This window comes from Oncorhynchus tshawytscha, linkage group LG25, assembly GCF_018296145.1.
Source record: "Oncorhynchus tshawytscha isolate Ot180627B linkage group LG25, Otsh_v2.0, whole genome shotgun sequence".
Classification (NCBI taxonomy): domain Eukaryota; kingdom Metazoa; phylum Chordata; class Actinopteri; order Salmoniformes; family Salmonidae; genus Oncorhynchus; species Oncorhynchus tshawytscha.
In genome coordinates, this window is record NC_056453.1 from 23890448 (window position 1) to 23915450 (window position 25003).

Here is a 25003-nt window from a genome sequence, read left to right on the forward strand (position 1 = left end):
CATCATTACATCATGTACCTACGTTATAGCAGCGTTGACATCGGTTTTACACATCTGTGGAGATGTGAGAACATCTAGAAGGACAACCATCTCTGCAGCACTCCACCAATCAGGCCTTTATGGTAGAGTGGCCAGACGGAAGCCACTCCTCAGTAAAAGGCACACGACCACCCGCTTGGAATTTGCCAAAAGGACTCTCAGACCTTGAGAAACAAGATTCTCTGGTCTGATGAAACCAAGATTGAACTCTTTGTGTCACACCCTGATCTGTTTCACCTGCCCTTGTGATTGTCTCCACCCACTCCAGGTGTTGCTTATTTTCCCTGGAGGATGTATCCCTGTGTTTCCTGTCTCTCTGTGCCAGTTCGTCTTGTATGTTCAAGTCAACCAGCGTGTTTTTCCCCGCGCGCCTGCTTTTCCATTCTCTTCTACTAATCCTCCCGGTTTTGACCTTTGCCTGTTTTCTGGACTCCATTCCCACCTACCTGACCATTCTGCCTGCCCTGACCTCGAGCCTGCCTGCCATTCTGAACCTCTGGAACTTTGAACTGGATTTGACCTTTTGCCTGTCCATTCTCTTTGCCTACCCCTTTTGCATTGTTAATAAACATCTTGGACTCTAACCATCTGCCTCCTGTGTGTGCATCTGGGTCTCGCCTTATGCCCTTATACTTTGGCCTGAATGCCAAGCGTCACATCTGGAGGAATGCTGGCACCGTCCTTACGGTGAAGCACAGTGGTGGGGATGTTTTTCAGCGGCAGGGACTGGGATACTAGTCAGGATCGAGGTAAAGATGAATGGAGCAATTTACAGAGAGATCGTTGATGAAAACCTGCTCCAGAGCGCTCAGGACCTCAGACTGAGGCAAAGGTTCACCTTCCAACAGGACAACGACCTTAAGCACACAGCCAAGACAATGCAGGAGTGGCTTCGGGACAAGTTACTTCAACAAAGTACTGAGTAAAGGGTATGAATAGTTATGTAAATGTAATATAAGTTTATTATTTTAAATAAATTAGCAAAATGAAATAAAAACCTGTTTTTGCTTTGTCAGTATGGGGTATTGTGTGAAGATAGATGAGGAAAAAAACAATTTAATCAATTTTAGAATAAGACTGTAACATAACAAATGGGAAAAAGTCAAGGGATCTGAATACTTTCCGAAGGCACTGTATACGTAGAGATTGTGATTTGGATTACTGATACAGTGCTATTTGGGATGTTAACTTCTAGTTTTTATTATAAATTTGTTTTGACTTTTTTGTTACTGCACTGTTAGGAGCTAGTAACACAACTCCCTCCCTCTCTCCCTCCACAGGATCACATAGTCTTATAAGCCCTTTATCAGGTAAGAGGCAAACACTACGCAGTACACACACACACACACACACACACACACACAATACCCCGCACACTGTCTCCACAACCTGTTTGTATTGTAGTGACTATAAGCCCTTGGCTGCAAACACACAGAGACCTAAGATAACCTGCTAGGCTGTTACTCTACACAGATGAACCACTCACAAAATGTTTCCATTCTATCACCTTGCCTTTGTTTTTCAATAGCATAACATCAACAGTGTACGTAGAGGTTACATTTTGTTTAATTCTACTGTGACAAATGAAAATGTTTCACCAATAATGTTGACAATAATGTTGTAAAGGGAAAATAACATTGCTGCTACCTTGCTCTCCAACCAAGGTGCATGGATTGAGGAGCTAACAGAAGAACTGTTGTTCACTGTAAAAAGCAGGGCTGTGTCAGCAACAATACACCATCACAATGGGCCTATTACACTTAGCCTACTCCTGCTGGTGTCATCAAGGCAGAGGGAGAGTTGCTGGGTTGTAGGTTGTCTGGTTGTAGGTTAATTGAATTGCTTTTGAGAGCAACAGACAGAGAGTATGCCAGGTCTCAGTCCCTCCAGTCCCTCACTCACAATTAATGCTGATTATTTCCAGTTTAACTGTGGCACCACCTTCCATGCAGTCAAAGACTTTGACTGAAATGAACAACAAATTAGTGATGACAGACTTATTATTATGTGAACCGTGTCAAATCTTTCACCAGCAAAACCAATGTTATCTTACCCTGGAGTGTTTCTGCTCTCCTAACTCCTCATGGAATTGTCATTCCAAACACAAGTCCAACAACATCTAGTCCCTACAGCAGATCACCCACTAAGACCTAAACCAGTTTATTCTCAGTGGTATTAACACCTCATCCATATCGCAGTCATAATACTGCTGATTATCATCATCATTCTCACCCTCCTTCTTATCATCATCACATCAGAAGATTTACTACGTGGTATCCAAGTTGTCTCCATGAGGGACACACCTGGAGGCTTCTAATTGGCTCCAGGTAAATATGCTCCCCAAGGACCCTATAGGAGCCCTGCCTTTCCCTGTGCTGTATATCGTGGATTAACTTCCTTTGGTTGGGGTCATGCTTTGCAATGAGTAAAATAGGAATTGGTATTTCAGTTAAATACATGGACTCAATGTAAATAGAACGACCGCCAAATAAGCTCATAATAGTATTCTCTATGTTCATAATAGTGGCAGAATGATAAATGGTGGGTCTCAAATAGCAGTTCCATCAAGGATAGGAGCATTCAATAACGGCACAAAGCTGTTTCACACACATCGTGTCCTCCTTTGCTACAGTCCAGACATGTCTTCTTTCATCAGAATTAATCCAATTTCCATCCTCTATGAGAGAGGTCACTCTCTAAACTATAACAATCCACTGAATGACAATACAGAGCCATCCGCACGCGTCTCTCTCTCTCTCTCACACACACACACACACACACACACACACACACACACACACACACACACACACACACACACACACACACACACACACACACACACACACACACAAACGTCTTCAACATTCATGTAATGGACCTTACTTGATCCACCGACTGCGCAGTGTGACATCTGAGCGTTGATGCACACACACACACACACACACACACACACACACACACACACACACACACACACACAAACACACACACACACACACACACACACACACACACACACACACACACACAAACGTCTTCAACATTCATGTAATGGCCCTTACTTGATCCACCGACTGACTCTCTGCGCAGTGTGACATCTGAGCGTTGATGCACACACACACACACACACACACACACACACACACACACACACACACACACACACACACACACACAGTGATCGACCTCACTTGTTTAAGACCAGCTATACTGTGCTGCGCTGCTGTGAAAAGTGCATGCACCTGCAGATACATTATATATGTGAAGCAGGACTTGTGACTGGATGCGAGAGAGGCCTGGAACAACTTGCGAGCTTGCACAGACACACACACACACACACACACACACACACACACACACACACACACACACACACACACACACACACAAGAATGAGCACGCATGAACACACACGCAAACACACACATACGGCGGGTCATCTAACCTGGTTGTCCACTCTGTGGGCCACTATGGTGGCTGCCTCTTCCCGCTCAGAATCGCTGAGGGGTCTGATCCTCAGGGCCACCTGGGAGACACACAGGTTGAAAAACACAGGCTTAGAGCTTTCACAATTAGAGCAACACACAACTACACTAACACAGGTTTAGACCTTTCACAGAGAAACACACAAAAACAACACAGGGTTAACGATTTCACAGAGACACACAGGTAGAAGACGGTTAGAGCTTTCAGAGAGAGACACAGTGACAACAACACAGGGTTAGATATTTCACAGAGAGAACAGTGCAAGGTTAGAGCTTTCACAGTTAGAACTTTCACAGTGCTTTGAAAAGGTTAGAGCTTTCACAGCAAATAACAGAACAGCATCAAGGAGATTCTTCATTCATACCACAGCAATAGTCTTGAATCTTGATGTCATTCACAAGTCAACAAGAGCAAAGGATAAAGTAAATGATCATGGTTACCCTCTGTTTTTAACAGAGTAATTTAACTTGTGTAATGTCACTATGACATGAGCCTCTCTCCATCTATTGTCCTGAAGCTCTCTCTCTCTCTGTCAAAACACTATTCAAGGGGGGTGGGGGGTGGACATTATGATACTTAGACCAAGACAGACCAGTGTATAGACTGATAATCCATCCACACGTTATAAAACTATTAGATAATCAGGGCTGCAGCGGTGCATAGAAAACAGTCTCTGAGTTGATACCGTCGGACTGAATCAGCCACATGGTGTGAATGTATTGCAGAATGAAATAGTAGGGCGGTAATGTTGTTTGTTAGTGAAATAGGTAACTAATGTTATGTCATTAGATAGAGGGATGAGGCAGATGTGGCAGAGTCAAGACAACATGTTTAGTGGGTAGATATGGAATGATACAAGCCATACATCCAGCTCTTGACATTGACCCATATGAGTTCAACCTTTACAGGACAATTCAGTCATTCCACAGACAATGGGGATTGATATTGATATTTTCCATTACCAGTGCTGTGGAGCTAGTCAGTGTATGACATAGTGGAGAAGATGAGAGACTGGGGAACTGAAATGAGCCATGTTAATAATTCAGATATGGTATATTACACAGGCTGGAACCACTGGGAAAGAATACAGTCTGTGTGGAGATGGCCAACTATTAACTTATGACATGGGAATTCAATGTTAAAGGTAAACAATTGTCTCCATATGTGACTGAGGCAAGAGGTACTGTAATAAAAGGCATCATTTGCTTAGTAATGTAATTTAGGCTATAATAAACTTGTATTGTATTTTCTTCTCATTTTTAATGTGGGCTATCTGAATAAAATACCAGATTGAGTGGCATTCATGTCAGCAACCCAGAACCAACGGGCATATAGACTACAATCTAGTCTACACAATTATCTAAATTCACGACTTCCATGTGGTATATTACACTTAAATGATCCCATACCGGTAGGCTATACAACATTACTGCTGTTCTTGCAGTAATAGTAAACAGATATGATGATGTATAGGTAGGCTACGGTATTGTACTTACTGTTAGTTGGTGGTCCTTTGATTCGCCAGTGTCCTTCATGGCCACTTGTAGTTGGAGTGTCCTCGACTTGTTAGAAAATAGTGGCCGTCTATACAGGCTACTAAACTGGACATCGGTCAGACATCCTGCACAATATCTGCACGACCCCTCTCAAAACCACCTGTACTACTTGTCAACGTAGCCTACAAACAAACCTCTACCTTTCCGCGTCAAAATAGTTGGGATCATTCTTTTACGGTTAAATAAACGCCACTCCACCCGCCAAATGTGCGCTCTTTCAAGCCTGATATAACCGCGTAAAACGAGTACATTATGTTTAATCTATTCTGTTTAAAGAAATAATTAGGTTGTTTATTCACCCATGTCTTTGAAAACAGACAAGGATACCGACGAGAATGCGGACGGAGAAAGGCAGGTGTCGACCTGTCTACTAGAACTGTCCTTTTATTCTCCTTCACTCTCGCCTTTTCTTTTCTCCTCTGACTACTCGTGAGTTGTCTTCCTGGATACCCGAGATCAGAAGCACAGTAGCACAGAGGCGCGTAAAACACGGTTGCTTCTTCGATTTGCCGCAGACCAATGACGACATCTGGTGGACAAATCCTTGGCGCACAAAATTGGGCCAATGGCTCTCCAAATTACGTTGATGCCCTTGCTTTCCCGCAAGATTTAAATATTTGACTGCGGTTTCTAGAATAACATAATCAATTCTAAAACACGTTTAAGAAAGGCATCTGTGCCAAATGATTTCTTAACACCGAAAAGTGCTTATTTTGTTTGCCAACATTGTTAATGTATCATTTTTTTAAAATCAACATGTACAGTATTCACATGGGCCAGATGTTTAAATTTGTTAAACTTTTTTTGGGTTACTACATGATTTCATATGTGTTATTTCATAGTTTTGATGTTTTCATTATTATTCTACAATGTAGAAAATAGTAAAAATAAAGAAAACACCTGGAATGAGTAGTTGTGTCCAAACTTTTGACTGGAACTGTATATACAGTATATACTGTATATCAAATAATTAAACATGAATAACAACTCAATAGAATTATGACACATGGAACATCATGTTTTTACGGTGTTCCGTCTCTGACTTCTTTCTCTTCACAGACACCTTTCTCATAATGATATTACATCATTGGTTTGTGAGCACAGAATGTGCTGTATATACCTGTAAGTATTTGACAACTAAATAAGAAGTAAACATTGCTTTTCGACATCACTGAAAATTCAAAATTACCAACAATTCATTCCATTCACTCCTATTTTCTAATTATAAAATATTTTTGTCATGGAAGATTTTCTGTTATTATGGGGATAAACACATTTCAAAAGCACCACCACAGCACAGATTAATATTTTGGGAAAATTCTATTTAGTCAGATTTACAGGTTACACATTTGGTATTCTCTAGACGAGCTTACATACAGTAGCTAAACTCAGCAAAAAAAGAAACAATTCATAAAAATCCAAATAACTTCACAGATCTTCATCGTAAAGGGTTTAAACACTGTTTCCCATGCTTGTTCAATGAACCATAAACAATTAATGAACATGCACATGTAGAACGTTCGTTAAGACACTAACAGCTTACAGACGGTAGGCAATTATGGTCATAGTTATGAAAACTTAGAGGACACTATAGAGGCCTTTCTACTGACTCTGAAAAACACCAAAAGAAAGATGCCCAGGGTCCCTGCTCATCTGCCTTAGGCACGCTGCAAGGAGGCATGAGGACTGCAGATGTGGCCAGGGCAATAAATTAAATAAAAGTAAAGGCTAGCTTTTTCAAACAGAAATTTGCATCCTGCAGCAATAATTCCAAAAAGTTTTGGGACACTGTAAAGTCCATGGAGAATAAGAGCACCTCCTCCCAGCTGCCTACTGCACTGAGGCTAGGAAACACTGTCACCACCGATAAATCCACGGTAATCGGGAATTTCAATAAGCATTTCTCTACGGCTGGCCATGCTTTCAACCCTGATACCCCAACCTCGGCCAACAGCTCTGCACCCCCCGCAGCAACTAGACCGAGCCCCCGCTTCTTCTTCACCCAAATCCAGACAGCTGATGTTCTGAAAGAGCTGCAAAATCTGGATCCCTACAAATCAACTGGGCTAGACAATGTGGAACCTCGCTTCCTAAAATTATCCGCCGCCAATGTTACAACCCCTATTACTAGTCTGTTCAACCTCTCTTTGGTATCATCTGAGATTCCTAAAGATTGGAAAGCGGCCACGCTCATCCCCCTCTTCAAAGGGGGAGACACTCAAGACCCAAACTGTTACAGACCTAAATCCATCCTGCCCTGCCTTTCTAGTCTTCGAAAGCCAAGTGAACAAACAGATCACAACCATTTCGAATCCCACCATACCTTCTCCCCTTGCAATCTGGTTTCTGAGCTGGTCACGGATGCATCTCAGCCATGCTCAAGGTACTAAACGATATTATAAACGCCATCGATAAAAGACAGTACTGTGCAGCCGTCTTCATCGACATGGCTAAGGCTTTTGACTCTGTCAATCATCGTATTTTTATCGGCAGACTCAACAGTCTTGGTTTCTCTAATGACTGCCTCGCCTGGTTCACTAACTACTTCTCAGATAGAGTTCAGTGTGTCAAATCAGAGGGCCTGTTGTCCGGAACTCTGGCAGTCTCTATGGGGGTACCACAGGGTTTAATTCTCGGGCTGACTCTTTTCTCTTGCTGCGGGTGATCCTCTGATCCACCTCTACGCAGAAGTGTTAACTGTGTTAACAAACCTCCAAATTAGCTTCAATGCCATACAACACTCCTTCCGTGGCCTCCAACTGCTCTTCAATGCTAATAAAACTAAATGCATGCTCTTCAACCGATCGCTGCCCACACCCACCCACCCGACTAGCATCACTACTCTGGACAGTTCTGACTTAGAATATGTGGACAACGACAAATACTGAGGTGTCTGGTTAGACTGTAAACTCTCCTTCCAGACTCACATTAAGCATCTCTCAAAAAAAGCCTCCTTCACTCATGCTGCCAAACATACTGACTATCCTACCGATCCTCGACTTCGGCGATGTCATTTACAAAATAGCCTCCAACACTCTACTCAGCAAATTGGATGCAGTCTATCACATTGCCATCCATTTTGTCACCAAAGTCCCATATACTGCCCTCCACTGTGACCTGTATGCTCTCGTTGGCTGGACCTTGCTACATATTTGTCACCAAACCCACTGGCTCCAGGTCATCTATAAGTCTTTGCTAGGTAAAGCTCCACCTTATCTCTCTGGTCACCATAGCACCCGCTCCAGTAGGTATATTTCACTGGTCATCCCCAAAGCCAACACCTCCTTTGGCCACCTTTCCTTCCAGTTCTCTGCTGTAAGTGACTGGATCGAATTGCAAACATCACTGAAGTTTGAGACTTATATCTCCCTTACTAACTTTAAGCGTCAGCTGTCAGAACAGCTTACCGATCGCTGCAGCTGTACACAGCCCATCTGTAAATAGCCTATCCGACCGACTACCTACCTCATTCCCATATTTTATTTTGTTTTTCTGCTCTTTTGCACACCAGTATTTCTACTTGCACCTCATCTGCACATATATCACTCCAGTGTAAATTGCTAAATTGTAATTACTTTGCCACTATTGGCCTATTTAGTGCCTTACCTCCTTACTTCATTTGCACACACCGTATACAGATTTTTCTATTGTTATTGACTCTACGTTTGTGTATCCCATGTGTAACTCTGTGTTGTTGTTTAAGTCGCACTGCTTTCCTTTATCTTGGCCAGGTCGCTGTTGTAAATGAGAACTTGTTGTTCTGTTACTTTAGATTTTGACCCCCTCTTTGTTTAGGGACACATTATTCCATTTCTGTTAGTCACATGTCTGTGGAACTTGTTCAGTTTATGTCTCAGTTGTTGAATTTTGTTATATTATTTTGTTTATTTTGCTGAAAATAAACTCAGTTGACAGTGAGAGGATGTTTATTTTTTTGCTGAGTTTATATATAGACCACAGGCCCCAATCTTAATGGGCCAGTGGACCAAAACAAGGGTACATTTGATACCATTGGACAAAGAGGTGCAGCTATGTTTGACAGGTAACTATCAGTGGTGATGTCAGACAGGCTGGCAGAGTACAGCAACAACTTCAGTCAAAACCAAAACAATTCATTTTGATTTTACTTAAGTGGTCAGTGTGTCACAGGGTTAGTTTAAACCAAATTCACACCCCCTCACCAGCCCCCCTCATTTTATGAACCCTTGACAATCTATATTTACATAGTAACTTTAACTCCTGTAATGGCACTGTGAGTGTCTCTCCATCTATTGTCCAAAGGTGCTTCTGCAGAAAAAGAAAACCTGCTCTTTAGATACAGTATAATTACTATTCACAGCATGAATGGACAACATGATACCTCATCCAGACATGATCAACTATGAGATCATAAATTGACTATGTACATTTTGAAGTCTTTTGTCTGTAATGTATTTTTCGTTGTGTCGGACCCCAGTAAGACTAATGGGGATCCTAAATAAAATCAAATCAGTGCAGCTGTGGTGCACAGAACACCGTTTTGGAGTTCATGCTGTTACTGTATATAGGCCACCTGATGTGAATGTATTGCCAGATGAATGCTATTGAAGGGTGGTGTTGCTTGTTATCCTAATGAAATAGCCAACTAATTCAGTCATACCACAGAGTATAAATGATTAATAATAACCCACTGGGCACAAACTGGTTGAATCAACATTTTACACATGTTCACACATCATTTCAACAACAGAAATCATTATGATGACATTGGATCAGTGTGAAAAACTGACTGGATTTGTAAAAAATGTATTAATGTCAAAGGAATTTTGAAAACGTTTGTTTTGTTCACTCAATCCCTTCAAAACTTTGTTTCTTCCACTTCTCTTTTTCAAGTGTGCATTACTAGCTCCTCGGCGCTCTCCTCTCCCTCGCCCTCCTCGGCGCTCTCCTCGCCCTCGCCCTCCTCGGCGCTCTCCTCGCCCTCCTCGGCGCTCCTCTCCCTCGCCCTCCTCGGCGCTCCCTCTCCCTCGCCCCTCGGCGCCCTGCTCGGCGCTCTCCTCGCCCTCCTCGGCGCTCGCCCTCCTCGGCGCTCTCCCTCTCCCTCCTCGGCGCTCCCTCGCCCTCCTCGGCCCTCCTCGGCGCTCTCCCTCGCCCTCCTCGGCGCTCGCCCTCCCTCGCCCTCCTCGGCGCTCTCCTCGCCCTCCTCGGCGCTCTCCTCGCCCTCCTCGGCGCTCCTCCTCCTCGGCCTCTCCTCGCCCTCCTCGGCGCCCTCCTCGGCGCTCTCCTCTCCCTCGCCCTCCTCGGCGCTCTCCTCTCCCTCGCCCTCGCCCTCGGCGCTCTCCTCTCCCTCGCCCTCCTCGGCGCTCTCCTCTCCCTCGCCCTCCTTGGTGTCCACAGGCCAGGAAGCACCCATTATCCTGCACCTTCTGGCTGTACAGAGCCTCATCACACACCTAGAAAACAATAGAATATAACTGATGTCCATCCGAGGATTTTTTTTTTGGCAGCATCATGCAAGAATTCTACCAATGATAACAATACAACAGAAAGGGGTTTCACATGGTCACTTAGGCCTGGTGCTGAGTAAAGGCTGGATGAGGTGTATGATAATACTTGCAGACTGAGTGTGGGGTCGTTCTGTTTGAAGAGGAAGTCGCAAATGTCGAGTATTCGGTCCATTTTGATGGTGAAGAACACAGAGGGCCATATTGGACACCATCAGCCTTCTGACAGCTAGACTGTATGCGATCTACGGCAACCAAGAGGTCATTTTACATTAGGTCAATATTACAGGAGGGGCCAAATCACTGATTATATGTATTAGAACCTAAAAAAGAGTGTAATTTATCCATCTGTGAAGTAGCTATATCATTGGTCTGTATTATGTTGTTTCAGAGGGACCCTTTACTTTGTCCACATGATGTCTTCGGACCAGATATGGGCTTTCCAATCGGCTACGGTCAAGTTCTTGAGGAAGAACGGGTTCTTTTGCAGGGCGTAGACTGGGCCGGTAGGACCGCTGTACGTGCACACTATCTTCTCAGGTGGGCTCTTGGCCTTTTGGTTACATGAGACCAACAGCCCTTGCTCTGTTCCCACCATAAACGTTGTGGTCTGAATAAGAAAAAACATCAGGTTAAATTTGAGGTCTTCCTTATGTACAAATACAAATAGATGACATACTAGATCTCCCACTTGGACCAGTTCATACAAAAAGACGTTAGGCGAATCCACACTCTGAATTCATCAACAGTGAAACAACAGAAGGATAGTCCAGTCTAGAGAGCCTCAGCACCATAGTGGTCTCAAACTCCAGTGAGATCACCCCCAGGGCATTGTCCGGATTGCACTTCTTGTTAGGGTCCAGTACCAGCCTCTCTGTGGGCTCGCTCATCTTACGAATGTCCCACCCCAGCACCTTATAGACAGAGACCAGTGGTCAACTCAGGGCTGATCAGTCACAGTCTCCTTGCCTTCAATAGATGCATTATTACATAACTTCTGGCTATGGCCAAATGGCAATTGAAGGTCAGAGAAAGTGCACCTGTCCCGGACCAAGAGTATCAGACTTCACTGCCCATGAGTCCTGAGCGTTTAGTGGCACCCTGGTCTATTGTGCCTGCTTGGCTTGAGAAAGGGATAAGGTGACAAAGGCTTTTATTGCTTCTATTGGAGGCTTGGTTCACCTGGCCGTCCTTAGACGCAGAGAAGGTATCGGTTCCAGTCTTTGACTGCAACCAGATGACTTTGTAGACAGGGTCTCTGTGGCTGTGCTCTAGTGTGGACATTTCCACTGGCTAGCTGCCCTTGCGAGTGTCCCAATAAGCTGCTCAGACATTTTACTTCGTGTACTTTCACAAACACACATGCATGCATGCACAAAACACACAAATGACAAGAACACACAACACAACTATTAACTGTCAGAGCCTAAACAAATATCTAGAGGCAATGTACTTAAATGCTCAAAAGAGCATCCGGGCAAATCCAGACATTACATAACTGGAACCTTTATACCATTTACAAATAGCTGCAGTCTGGAGTTGGATGACTTGACTATACCTCCAAAGTTCTTTACACTGAACAGTAACCTCCTAAGGACATTGTTCCTGAGCTGGCAGGAAGAATGATACAGCTGTTGAAGGACCCACCGATCTGGCCATTGTAGCTATCTCCGACCAGGATGTGAGAGTCTTTGGGGGTTTGTATTCCAGACAGACCAGTGGAGAGACAGGTTTCAGGGTCATTTCTGGCTTATTGCGATTCTCTGAAGAGGCAACACAGGGGATTCAATTAATTAATAGTTTGTAGTCCACTTTGACTTTCTGAACTATCAATTAAGATGGAAAATTAGTAAATCTCACTGCCACAGCTATTGTAATGATAATCCCTCTGTTAGAAAGGAAAATATAAATGAAAGAGATGTTTGAGTCATACACCTACCAATGTTCCATATATCAGAGTTGTAGCTAATGTCTTTAAAGACTTTCAGGAACTCCAATGAGGAGTAGGCCACAGCCAGCTTGCGGCTGCCATCGGGATGCCAGGACAGACTGGTGGCAGTGTGTTTTATCTTGTTCGGGTCTCTGTAAGATCAAAAACCACTCAGGCGGACACAATACACTGGTAATATACATCATTTGTGGATTCTATGCTGAACAATAGGTTAATAGAGGTCATGGAAGCACTTAAAAACATTGATGGTTTTGACTCCTCCACCACCTCCTCCTCCTCCCCTTCAAAGTACTCCTGGTAGATGTTGATGGCATTGTTCTGCTTGATGCTGTGCTCCATGTTCTGTGTTCACATGGGAGGAACAGAGGAGGGCTGTGATCAGAGATAGAGAGGAACACTCTTCTTGCCCTCTCCGTTTCAGAACTGGTCATTTTCTCTATCAATCACACTACTGCAGCAGCTAAGAAATGGCTTTGGGGCAATGTAGATTACATTTTTACATTTTTTATTTAACCTTTATTTAACAACGCAAGTCAGTTAAAACAAAATTCTTATTTACAGCGACGACCTAGATTCAGGGCCAGTTAACACCCATACTCTTACGATAAGTGCCATGGGATTCTTACTGACCACAGAGAGTCAGGACACCCATTTAATGTTCCATCCAAAAGACAGCAACTTACACAGAGCAATGTCCCCCCCCCAAAAAAAATGTATCAGAGAAAAGAGTGCCTCCTACTGGCCCTCCAACACCACATCCGGCAGCATCTGGTCTCCCATCTAGGGACCGACCAGGACCAACCCTGCTTACTGTAGCTTCAGAGGAAATTCATCAGTGGGATGCAGGGTGGTATGCTGCTATAGGACATATTATTTAGATATGGCATAATGTCATACACTAGTGATTAATTCAACAAAATGATATTGAATTGAAAAATCTCTATGACCCAGGTCATATCGTGGCTACTTGACTGGCTGATGTCTGTCACGCACTGCCCAGCTGCATCATGGTGCTGAAATAATGCTTGTCTTTCTCCACTTTCTTCCTGAAGCGGACAGTCTGCTCCATCTCCTGGGGGTTGACGTCCTTGGGCCAGCCTCCCTCCACATGGTTTATCACCCTGGTCTCCGACTCAAAGCGCTCTGTGTTCACCTACAAAGAAAGGGCCAGGCAGGACAGGCAGGATTCAGCACACACCGTACACTCAAAGCTGTAGTGGCCTAGTTACAGACAGACAGTCTGTCTGAATAAACAGTGTTGGATTGAAATGTACATAGGCTGCCAGATGCGTCTTATTATCTCATGATGAAGCAGCAGCTGTTTTTATCTAACACAGTGGTTCCCATGCTTTTTATAGTCCCGTACCCCTTCAAACATTCAACCTTCAGCTGCGTACCCCCTCTAGCACCAGGTTCAGCACACTCTCAAATGTCATTTTTTTGCCATCATTGTAAGCCTGTCACACACACACTATCCGATACATTTATTAAACATAAGAATGAGTGTGAGTTTGTCACTTCCCACGAGCCGGGTTGTGACAAAGAGCTCGTATAGGACCAGGGCACAAAAAATAATATAATAAATCATTTAGCTCTTTATTTAGCCATCTTACAAATAAAACCTTATTTCTTCATAAAAAATGTTGAATAACTCACCACAGGTTAATGAGAAGGTTGTGCTTGAAAGGATGCACACAACTCTGCAATGTTGGGTTGTATTGGAGAGTCAGTCTTAAATCATTTCCCACACACAGTCTGTGCCTGTATTTAGTTTTCATGCTAGTGAGGGCCGAGAATCCACTCTCACATAGGTAAGTGGTTGCAAAGGGCATCAGTATCTTAACAGCACGATTGCCAAGGCAGGATATTCTGAGCGCAGCCCTATCTAGAAATCTGGCAGTGGCTTCTGATTAAATTACATTTTCACAGAACAGCTTGTTGCAATTTCGATGAGGCTCTCTTGTTCAGTTATCGGTAAGTGGACTGGAGGCTGGACATGAAAGGGATAACGAATCTCTTTTGCGTCGTCCGTTTCGGGAAAGTGCCTGTGTAATTCCGCATCCAGCTCACTAAGGTGCTTCGTTATATCATATTTGACATTGTCCATACAATGATGGAAAGACCTGTGTGTTGTCCTTGTTAAAGCAGACAGAGAAGAGCACTGACTTCTTAATTATAGCCTCAATTATGTCCCGCACATTGAATATAGTTGCGGAGAGTCCCTGTAATCTTAGATTCAGATCATTCAGGCGAGAAAAAACATCACCCAGATAGGTCAGTTGTGTGAGAAACTCATCATCATGGAAGACAAGTGAAAATTATGGTCAGTAAAGAAAACTTTAAGCTCGTCTCTCAATTTTTAAAAAACGTGTCAATACTTTGCCCCTTGATAACTAGCGCACTTCTGTATGTTGTAAAAGCGTTACATGGCCACTGCCCAAATCATTACACAATGCAGAAAATACATGAGAGCTCATGGGCCTTGCTTTAACCAAGTTAACCATTTTCACTGTAGTTTCTAAAAGGTTTTTCAAGCTGTCAGGCATTCCCTTGGCCGCAAGAGCCTCTCCGTGGATGCTGCAGTGTACCAAAGTGGCATTGGGAGCAACTGCTTGCAAGCGCGTTACACCTCCACTATGTCTCCGTCATGGCTTTTGTGCCATCAGTAGATACTAACACATCTTGACCACCAAAGTCCATTTGATGTCACAAAGCTGTCCAGTACTTAAAACAATATCCTCTCCTGTTGTCCATTAGAGATGGTATGTGTCTCTCAGGACGCAGGCCTTAATTTTTTTTTGACCATTTATCCATTTTCGAGCAAACGGAACGAGCAGCAGCTACATTTGGCTACATACAGTGGCAAGAAAAAGTATGTGAACCTTTTGCAATTACCTGGATTTCTGCATAAATTGGTCATAACATTTCATCTGATCTTCATCACAACAATAGATAAACACAGTGTGCTTAAACTAATAAACGTACAAACAATTACACTTTTCCATGTCTTTAATGAACTCACTGCGTAAACATTCACAGTGCAGGCTGGAAAAAGTATGTGAACCCTTGGATTTATAACTGGTTGACCCTCCTTTTGGCAGCAATAACCTCAACCAAACATTTTCTGTAGTTGCGGATCAGAGCTGCACAACGGTAAGGTGGAATTTTGGACAATTCCTCTTTACAAAACTGTTTCAGTTCAGCACTTTTCTTGAGATGTCTGATGTGAACTGCTCTCAAGGTCATGCCACAGCATCTCAAATCAGGTTTAGGTCAGGACACTATCTGGGTCACTCCAGAAGGTGTATTTTCTTCTGTTGAAACCATTCTTTTGATGATTTACTTCTGTGTTTTGGGTTGTTGTCCTGTTGCATCACCCAACTTCTGTTGAGCTTAAATTGGCGGACAGAGAGCCTTACATTCTCCTGCAAAATGCCTTGATAAACTCGGGAATTCATTTTCCCGGCGATAATAGCAAGCTGTCCAGGCCATGAGTTAGCAAAGCAGCCCCAAACCATGATGCTCCCTCCACCATACTTTACAGCTGGGATGAGGTTTTGATGTTGGTGTGATGTGCCTTTTTCTCCACATATAGTGTTGTTGAGTTGTTTGGAAGGAACACACTTTAGTTTAATCTGTCGACAGAATATTTTGCCTGTAGCGCTGTGAAACATCCAGGTGCTCTTTTGCGAATCTCAGACTGGCAGCAATGTTTTTTTTTGTCTTCCGTGGTGTCCTCCCATGAACACGATTCTTGTTTAGTGTTTTACGTATCATAGACTCAAAAACAGACATGTTAGCATGTTCCAGAGATTTCTGGAAGTCTTTAGTTGACAATCTAGGATTCTTCTTAACCTCATTGAGCATTCTGCGCTGTGCTCTTGCAGTCATCTTTGCAGGACGGCCACTCCTAGGGAGAGTAGCAACAGTGCTGAAATTTCTTCATTTACAGACAATTTGTCTTACCATGGACTGATGAACATCAAGGCTTTTAGAGATACTTTTGTAACCCTTTCCAGCTTTGCGCAAGTCAACAATTCTTCTGAGAACTCTTTTTGTTCGAGGCATGGTTCACATCAGGCAATGATTCTTGTGAATAGCAAACTCCCTTTTTGTGAGTGTTTTTTATAGGGCAGGGCAGCTCTAATGAACATCTCAAATCTCGTCTCATTGATTGGACTCCAGGTTAGCGATCTCCTGACTCCAATTAGCTTTTGGAGAAATCATTAGCCTAGGGGTTCATATACTTTTTCCAACCTACACTGTGAATGTTTAAATGATGTATTCAATATAGACAAGAAAAATACAATAACTTGTGTGTTAATAGTTGAAGCACTGTTTGTCTATTGTTGTGACTTAGATGAAGATGAGATCAAATTTGATGACCAATTTATGCAGAAATCCAGGTAATTCCAAAGGGTTCACATACTTTTTCTTGCCACTCTATGGACTGTTAGTGGAATTCCCGCAAGAGAGTAACAGTTAATGTCATTGGATGTTAATTATTTTACATTGTATTGTTATTTCGCTGAACACTAGATGGTTTAATTTTGGCTGTGAAACGAGGCTACTCAGGCGAGAAAAAAACATCACCCAAATGTATAGCCCTGTTGGAAAATATAAATGGACTGTTTGAAAATGTGAATCACATTTTTATTTGACGTACCCCGACGGCATTGCACGTACCTCTGAGGGTCTGCACAATTTTTTAGGAATAAAGTTTGGGAATAAATTATGTAACACAAACCTTGCTGATATCATGACACTCAACATACCCAATTAAAACTGGCGCGTTGCTCAAGTCTTGTGAAGTTGTTAGGTTGTGTAATAAATGATAATACTGCCACAGCCCAGTCAAGTTCTTCCACACCGAACGACAAACCATTTCTGTATGGACCTCGCTTTGTGCACTGGGGAATTGTCATGCTGAAACAGGAAAGGGCCTTCCTCAAACTGTTGCCACAAAGTTGGAACCACAGAATCGTCTAGAATGGAACTAAGTGGCCTAGCCCGAACCATGAAAAACAGCCCCAGAACATTATTGCTCCTCCACCAAACTTTGCAGTTGGCACTATGCATTAGGGCAGGTAGCGTTCTCCGGGCATCCGCCAAACTCAGATTTATCCATCAGACTGCCAGATGATGATTCATCACTCCAGAGAACGCGTTTCCACTGCTCCAGAGTCCAATGGCGGCGAGCTTTACAACACTCCAGACGACGTTTCCTATTGCGCCTGGTGATCTTAGGCTTGTGTGTGACTGCTCGGCCATGGAAACCCCTTTCATGAAGCTCCTGACGAACAGTTATTGTGCTGACGTTGTTGTTGCTTCCAGAGGCAGTTTGGAACTCGGTACACAGTAAATTTACAGTGGGGCAAAAAAATATATACTTATTTTCCACCATAATTTGCAAATAAATTCATAAAAAATCCTACAATGTGATTTTCTGGATTTTTTTTTCTCATTTTGTCTGTCATAGTTGAAGTGTACCTATGATGAAAATTACAGGCCTCTTATCTTTTTAAGCGGGAGAACTTGCACAATTGGTGGCTGACTAAATACTTTTTTGCCCCACTGTATGTAATGAGGATATGACATAATCCCATGTTCACTTGTCATTTGTGCAACCAATATCTTGACCATATCGCATCTTCTGCTATCTGTTAGGCTTTTTGTCCAAGCATACACATTCATGATCCTCTCTCCTCAAGGTTTGTTCTTCAGAATGTCTTCAATCATCTAAGTCGGAGTAATTTAAAAAAGGAACACACTAACACTTTTAAAACAGCAATGAAATAGCAGGTATAATGTTTGTTTAAACTGGAAATGTTCAGTACTTGCATGAGATAGACGATTATCTCCAGCTGTCTTTCTTGTAGCAGGAATCTGCTGCAATATAATGGTGTCATCTGAGTCCCCCTCATTGTCTCCACTGTATTTTGATAAGGAGCTGCTTGCAGAGGAACTCAACGAATCTAGAAATCATGTTAACATTTAACTGGTGTGATTAACACTGTAATTATAACACAATTTAGGTGGAAACATCCATTATTATGATGAGAGGACTTTTGCTAATGACAAGCGGAATGCAAAAATGTAACATTTGGAATTGATTAGACCCACTGCTGTTATAAAAGGGTGGGAGAGGTGAGCACAGAAACAAAGACCATTTTAAAAATGTCAAAATGAGAAAAGAAATCAGCAGATATATCTGCTTGACTTACATTTCAGAACATGTGTTAGGCTAGCCAGGACTGTATGGATGAATGTGAAGCTCTAAGCTAATAAGCAACTCACCATCAGGATTTGGGTCTTGGGGTAAACAAATCTCCAGCACACCAAGGTCTTGTTGGAATGTCAAATGTATTGGCAACTGTGAAGACAAAATAAGATTGCACAACCTTATTGATTAAATATGCTGTGTATTTTTTTTAGAGAAAAACCAGAATAGAAGACAGAAATCAAGAGGTCATCTTTACGTGAACATCGTATCCCCAAAACTGACTTAGTGCTTCTTTCCACATCAATTCCAATTTTATGCAGTCTACAACCTGTCTTCTACTGCCACGCACTGAATTATTATAACAGCAGTCTGAGTATTATAGCAATACACCACAGATAACTATCAACACTGAGATTGTAGCTGCTTACAAATGTTAGTGTCACTTATTCTTTAAAACCATTCATGACCGGCAAAGACAATGAGCTCAGCTACAGATGAGCATAATCAGACAACTCCCAAAACATAAACCAATCTTTGACTGATCTGTGATCTGGGGAGGCACAAGTTCGCTTTCTATTCATTACCAGCAAGGAAATCTGCAATCAATTTGACAGTAAATGTAAAGTAAGTATATTTAAAGTGTGTCAGTATAAGTGTGTTGTTCCATAGGATATTGTGTGAAATGTGAAACTTTTCACTCACCACAATCCAAAAAGGATTTGAAGGTCAGTTGCGTACAGCCTGCATCCTTGATGACAAGAAAAAGTTAATTTAAATTGCATTAACACAAATAACGTTATGCACAAATTACAAGGAGCAGTGCTCTGTTTAGAGTAAAACACGTGTTGCATCGACCTGCCTGCCGCTAAGTACTGTCTACCAACAGCTCTCTTTTCACAGTAAAACGCACCTGTCTTACCGACCAAACAGCAGCTAAAAACGGTCTAATAGCTCTAAACTTGAGTGAAACACACATGTAGCAGACCAACTGCCGCTAACTGTCTGCTAAGAGCTCGCTTTTCAGAGTAAAACTCATGTTGCACTGACTAACCTGATGCCAGTAGTCAGTAAAGTCCGCTAGCTACTGATAATAGCTAATAACGCTCTGTTGAAAATGTAAAACAGGTGATGCACCGATCCACCGGGCGTACATACTGTCCATAAACCACTAACAGTGGTATAACTTAATGTTACTGTAGCTAGCTATCTAATTAGCTCTAGCTAGATGCTCACATTAGCATCTGACTATGCAAATCGTGCAGTAACAGTAAGCCTACACTACAATGCCAGCTAGCTGTAATGTTGCTCAACAGTTGTACTTTGCACACAAAGTTAACCAATAACAGTGAACTTACCTGGAATTCCAATTAAGTTTAGAAATGAATCAATTCTGCAGTTCTGTGAGTGACTACTGATGTTCGGCAGATCCACGCTCTCGATCTGTCCACTCTTTCCATTCACCAGACATTTGCAAATGGAGAATGGCGGCAAAATCTACATTTAACCAACATTAGTGGGCGTGGTCATACTGTTTTCCTCCAATAGAAATGAATCTGTATTTTTGCTCCCACTCTAGCAGCACTGGTAATAATTACACTCTAAAACGATTTCATTTCACTACTTGAGAGGAAAATAATGTAAACTCCAGAAACAAAACTCGCCAGTACTTACTGTGTAGTGATTGTTGTAACCGAGACTATTTTTATGCTCTCTATGCGCTTCAGCACCAGGTTGTCCCTTTCTGTGAGCTTGTGCGGCCTACCACTTTGCAGCTGAGCTGTTGCTGCTCGTAGACGTTTCCACTTTACAATAACAGCACTTATAGTTAAACGGGGCAGCTCTAGCAGGGCAGAAATTTGAATAACTGACTTGTTGGAAAGGTGGCATCCTATGACGGTGCCACGTTGAAAGTCACTGTGCTCTTCAGTAATGCCATTCTACTGCCAATGTTTGTCTATGGAGATTGCATGGCTGCCTGCTCAATATTATACACTTGTCAGCTGGAATAGCCGAATCCACTAATTTGAAGCGGTGTCCACATACTTTTGTATATATAGTGGAGTAGGGTGGTGGGTTTTTAGTGTAGGGTTAGATGGTAGCGTATGTGTTGCTTTATTTGTACAGTTGAAGTCAGAAATGTACATACACTTAGGTTGGAGCCATTAAAACTAGTTTTTTTTATCAACCACCACAAATTTCTTTTTAACAAACTATTGTTTTGGCAAGTTGGTTACTTTGTGCATGACACAAGGAATTTTTCCAACAATTGTTTACAGACCGATTATTTCACTTATAATTCACTGTATCACAATTCCAGTGGGCCAGAAGTTTACATACACTAAGTTGACTGTGCCTTTATACAGCTTGGAAAATTCTGAAAATCATGTAATTGTTTTAGAAGCTTCTGATAGGCTAAATGACACCATTTGAGTCAATTGGAGGTGTACCTGTGGATGTATTTCAAGGCCTAACTTCAGTGCCTCTTTGCTTGACATCATGTGAAAACCAAAAGAAATCAGCCAAGACCGCAAAAAAACAATTGTAGACCTCCACAAATCTGGTTCATCCTTGGGAGGAATTTCCAAACGCCTGAAGTTACCACGTTCATCTGTACAAGCAATAGTACGCAAGTATAAACACCATGGGACCACGCAGCCGTCATACCGCTCAGGAAGGAGACACGTTCTGTTTCCCTGAGATGAATGTACTTTGGTGCGAAAAGTGTAAATCAATCCCAGAACAACAGCAAAAGACCTTGTGAAGATGCTGGAGGAAACAGGTACAAAAGTACCACAGTAAAACAAATCCTATATCGACGTAACCTGAAAGGCCTCTCAGCAAGGAAGAAGCTACTGCTCCAAAACCGCCATAAAAAAGCCAGACTATGGTTTGCAACTGCACATGGGGACAAAGATTGTGCTTTTTGGAGAAATGTCCTCTGGTCTGATGAAACAAAAATAGAACTGTTTGACCATAATGAGCATTGTTATGTTTGGAGGGAAAAGGGGGAGGCTTGCAAACCAAAGAGCACCATCACAACCGTGAAGCACGGGGGTGGCAGCATCATGTTGTGGGGGTGCTTTGCTGCAGGAGGGACTGGTGCACTTCACAAAATAGATGGCATCATGAGGCTGGAAAATGTTGTGGATATATGGAAGCAACATCTCAAGACATCAGTCAGGAAGTTAAAGCTTGGTCACAAATGTGTCTTCCAAATGGAGAATGACCCCAAGCATATTTCCAAAGTTGTGGCAAAATGGCTTAAGGACAACAAAGTCAAGGTATTGGAGTGGCCATCACAAAGCCCTGACCTGAATTATATAGAAAATATGTAGGCAGAACTGAAAAAACATGTGCGAGCAAGGAGGCCTACAAACCTGACACCAGCTCTGTCAGGAGGAATGGGCCAAAATTCACCCAACTTCTTTGTGGGAAGCTTGTGGAAGGCTACCTGAAGCGTTTGACCCAAGTTAAACAATTTGGAGGCAATGCTACCAAAAACGAATTGAGTGTATTTAAACTTCTGACCCACTGGGAATGTGATAAAGGAAATAAAAGCTGAAATAAATTATTCTCTCTACTATTATTCTGACATTTCATTCTTAAAATAAAGTGGTGATCCTAACTGACCTAAGACAGGGAATTTGTACTCTGATTAAATGTTAAGAATTGTGAAACTGAGTTTAAATGTATTTGGCTGAGGTGTATGTAAACTTCTGAATTCAACTGTATATACTGTATATTTATATATATACTTTTTTCAAACAAAACATAAGGGAAGTATATTCCAGTTTAGTAGGTAATGCAACATGTATTGGATTCCAACCACAGTTAAAACTCATTGAAGAAGAAGCCCCAGGACAGAGTTTTGAAAAAGGATGGTTTGCAGAGGAGCTCGGTGTAACTCAATGACTATGTCAAATTATATTTGCCCTGTACACCCGTGTGGCTAACCAAGTCGTCATTACATTTAGGCTGATGGTCTTTCACATCCACTTAATTATGCAAAGTGTCGGTCAGGTCAGGTTAGCCACACACTTTCATTTTGGGACTTAAAAAAAATATGTGCATAAGGCATTCATAGAATGAAGATACACCAAACACAACATGAGAATACTCAAAAGTATTTTATTATTAATTCACAATTATATCCCATCTCTGAGGATAGATACACATCAAGCACCACTCTCAATGGTTCTAGACAGTGCTACTTCACATGCATTCAAACTAAAAAAATTAACAAAACAAACAAAATAATATTATAAAGTCCTACAGAATTAAACATTATCTGACGATAGCTCAAACCAGCCTGTTCATTAAGAGTGATGATATGTCTTCTCATAATGGAAGAAAAGGATCACTAGTAAGGTTCAAACTGCTGTCTGAACACTATTTCTCTCACCATGATAGTTTGCAGCTGCTTGCAAGTCATGACCAAAACTTCAGTTGATATGGTACTATTACAATACACATCCAACCGAATGCCGTCATTTAACAACAGCCTCTGAAAAGAATATCTGATATTATGGCAGAACAAGGCTCTCCTAAGGGCTTTATTGGTTTAAAACAAGCTACAGATATCGCACAACCAGTGGCACATTAGGACAACCCTAAAATGAATAAAAAAATACTACAAAATAAGACACAGCAATCTGTAAACGTACAAGGTATTTACAGAAGTCAACATACAGTATAGTTTAAATGCGCATCAGTTACCGTATGTGGACAAATTACATTTGTAACATGTCTTAGTCGTTGAAATGATGGCTCAAAACATAAAATCCTGTGTCAGACACCGTGCAAGACCTTTTGAATGGAGAAGAGCAAGCAACACAGAGGTGTATCTGCAAAGAATCAGTGTTGGGCATTGTGTAGGGTCACTATCCCAGGCCCTACCATACAATCAGGGTTGAGTTTGTGCTTCACAAGGTTTAGGTCTCAACTGTATGTGGAAACATATAACTAATATTATGGCATATGTTGTCTGTTGCCTTGGAGGGAAAAGGAGGACCCTCCGACAGTCGAAATTACAGTATTCAGTTCTAAGAATGTGAAAATGTAATTTATGATGTCCTTGTGCTTGGCCAATTTCAGATATCAACAGAATGGTATGGTTCCTTCTTTTGATTTGAATAATTCATATATTGTGGCTGGTTCCTCCAGATAGTTCAGCAGTCCACATCAAGTCTTTGAAGAGGTCAGGTAGAGAATGTCTTTTAGCAAGAGAGGAATAGTCACAAGCAGTCATAGACTTACAGTATATATACTGTAATTACAGAAAATCTGTTTTGGAGAATAGGGAGTGGTTATAGGCCCAAAAACATGCTTCAATTCTTAAAATATGTTTTATAAGACATTTCACTTCAAAATAGATGTATACAAATCATTCGTTCCTGAACAATTTAGATCATTATTAAAGTAATTTATTGTAAAAGTTGCTTTTGTCTCATCGGAGTGAATGAATCAAGCTAGTGTTTTTAAAATATATCATTATTACAAATAGAATGAATAGAATCATATAATAGAATATGGGCTGGAGTCACGGTGACTGAGACATACACATTATGCTCTGGGGTTTGGGATGGGACAACTGTGTGTGTGACATCTTTCCTCATATCAGGCCTTGGTCCATTCCAGTGAGTTGGACGAGGATAGGGTCCGTGCAGCAGCCACAGAGTCACACACTGCTGGAGTAGTTGTTTTTGTGTGTGTGCGTGTTCGCCTGTTTGAGGACCCCTCTCGGAGATGGCAGAAGTGAAAGAGAAGAAAGATCGAGGGAGGAGCAGCTCTATGCCTGGAAATCATTCCCAAAGTGTCTGATCTGGTCCTCAGTCATGGACAGGTAAGTAGCCCTCATGCTGGGGGAGTACTGTAGGGGAAAACATAATATCACAGGACACACAATAAGAGACAACACCAGGTGACTTATAGTGAATGAAACGCACAACAGTATAGAATAACATAGTACTCTTTCAGAACAGTATCTAACCAGCGAGACAGGAAGGAAGGGTAGGTAGCTAGGGGAGACAATACTGTGTCTATGCCAAACATTGATTGGACTATCAGTCAGACAACACTGTAGGTCCCTTCTTATGGATCAAGCCTTCTCAGGCGGTAGGTGAGACAAGGGGCATACCATAACTCTAGAATTCTATAGCACCAGACCAAGCATAACGACAAGCCTGACGCTCGGCACCTTATGGCGGTAACAGCTATAGAATTACACAGAGGGAAGGTTTGCGGCATGCACACATAGGGCTGC

General features: G+C 42.2%; 2 protein-coding genes and 1 pseudogene across 3 annotated transcripts in view; all 3 read right to left on the reverse strand.

Annotated features, from left to right (window-relative positions):
* The window catches only part of LOC112224497 (kinesin-like protein KIF19), a 72979-nt gene extending 67467 nt beyond the window's left edge, over positions 1-5512 (reverse strand). The window contains exons 1-2 of the mRNA XM_042306156.1: positions 5025-5512; positions 3488-3568 (exon numbers count right to left, since the gene is read on the reverse strand). Coding sequence (XP_042162090.1) covers positions 3488-3568; positions 5025-5063 — 120 coding nt within the window. The 5' untranslated portion in view covers positions 5064-5512. The remainder of the gene's footprint in view (positions 1-3487; positions 3569-5024) is intronic.
* Positions 5513-9951: 4439 nt separating this feature from the next.
* On the reverse strand, positions 9952-23173 carry LOC112224801 (annotated as a pseudogene).
* ttyh2 (tweety family member 2) overlaps positions 22850-25003 on the reverse strand; it is a 125287-nt gene continuing 123133 nt past the window's right edge. For both annotated transcript variants that reach the window (XM_024388090.2, XM_024388091.2), the window contains one exon: positions 22850-24610. In XM_024388090.2, the coding sequence (XP_024243858.1) occupies positions 24530-24610 (81 nt within the window). In that variant the 3' untranslated portion in view covers positions 22850-24529. The remainder of the gene's footprint in view (positions 24611-25003) is intronic.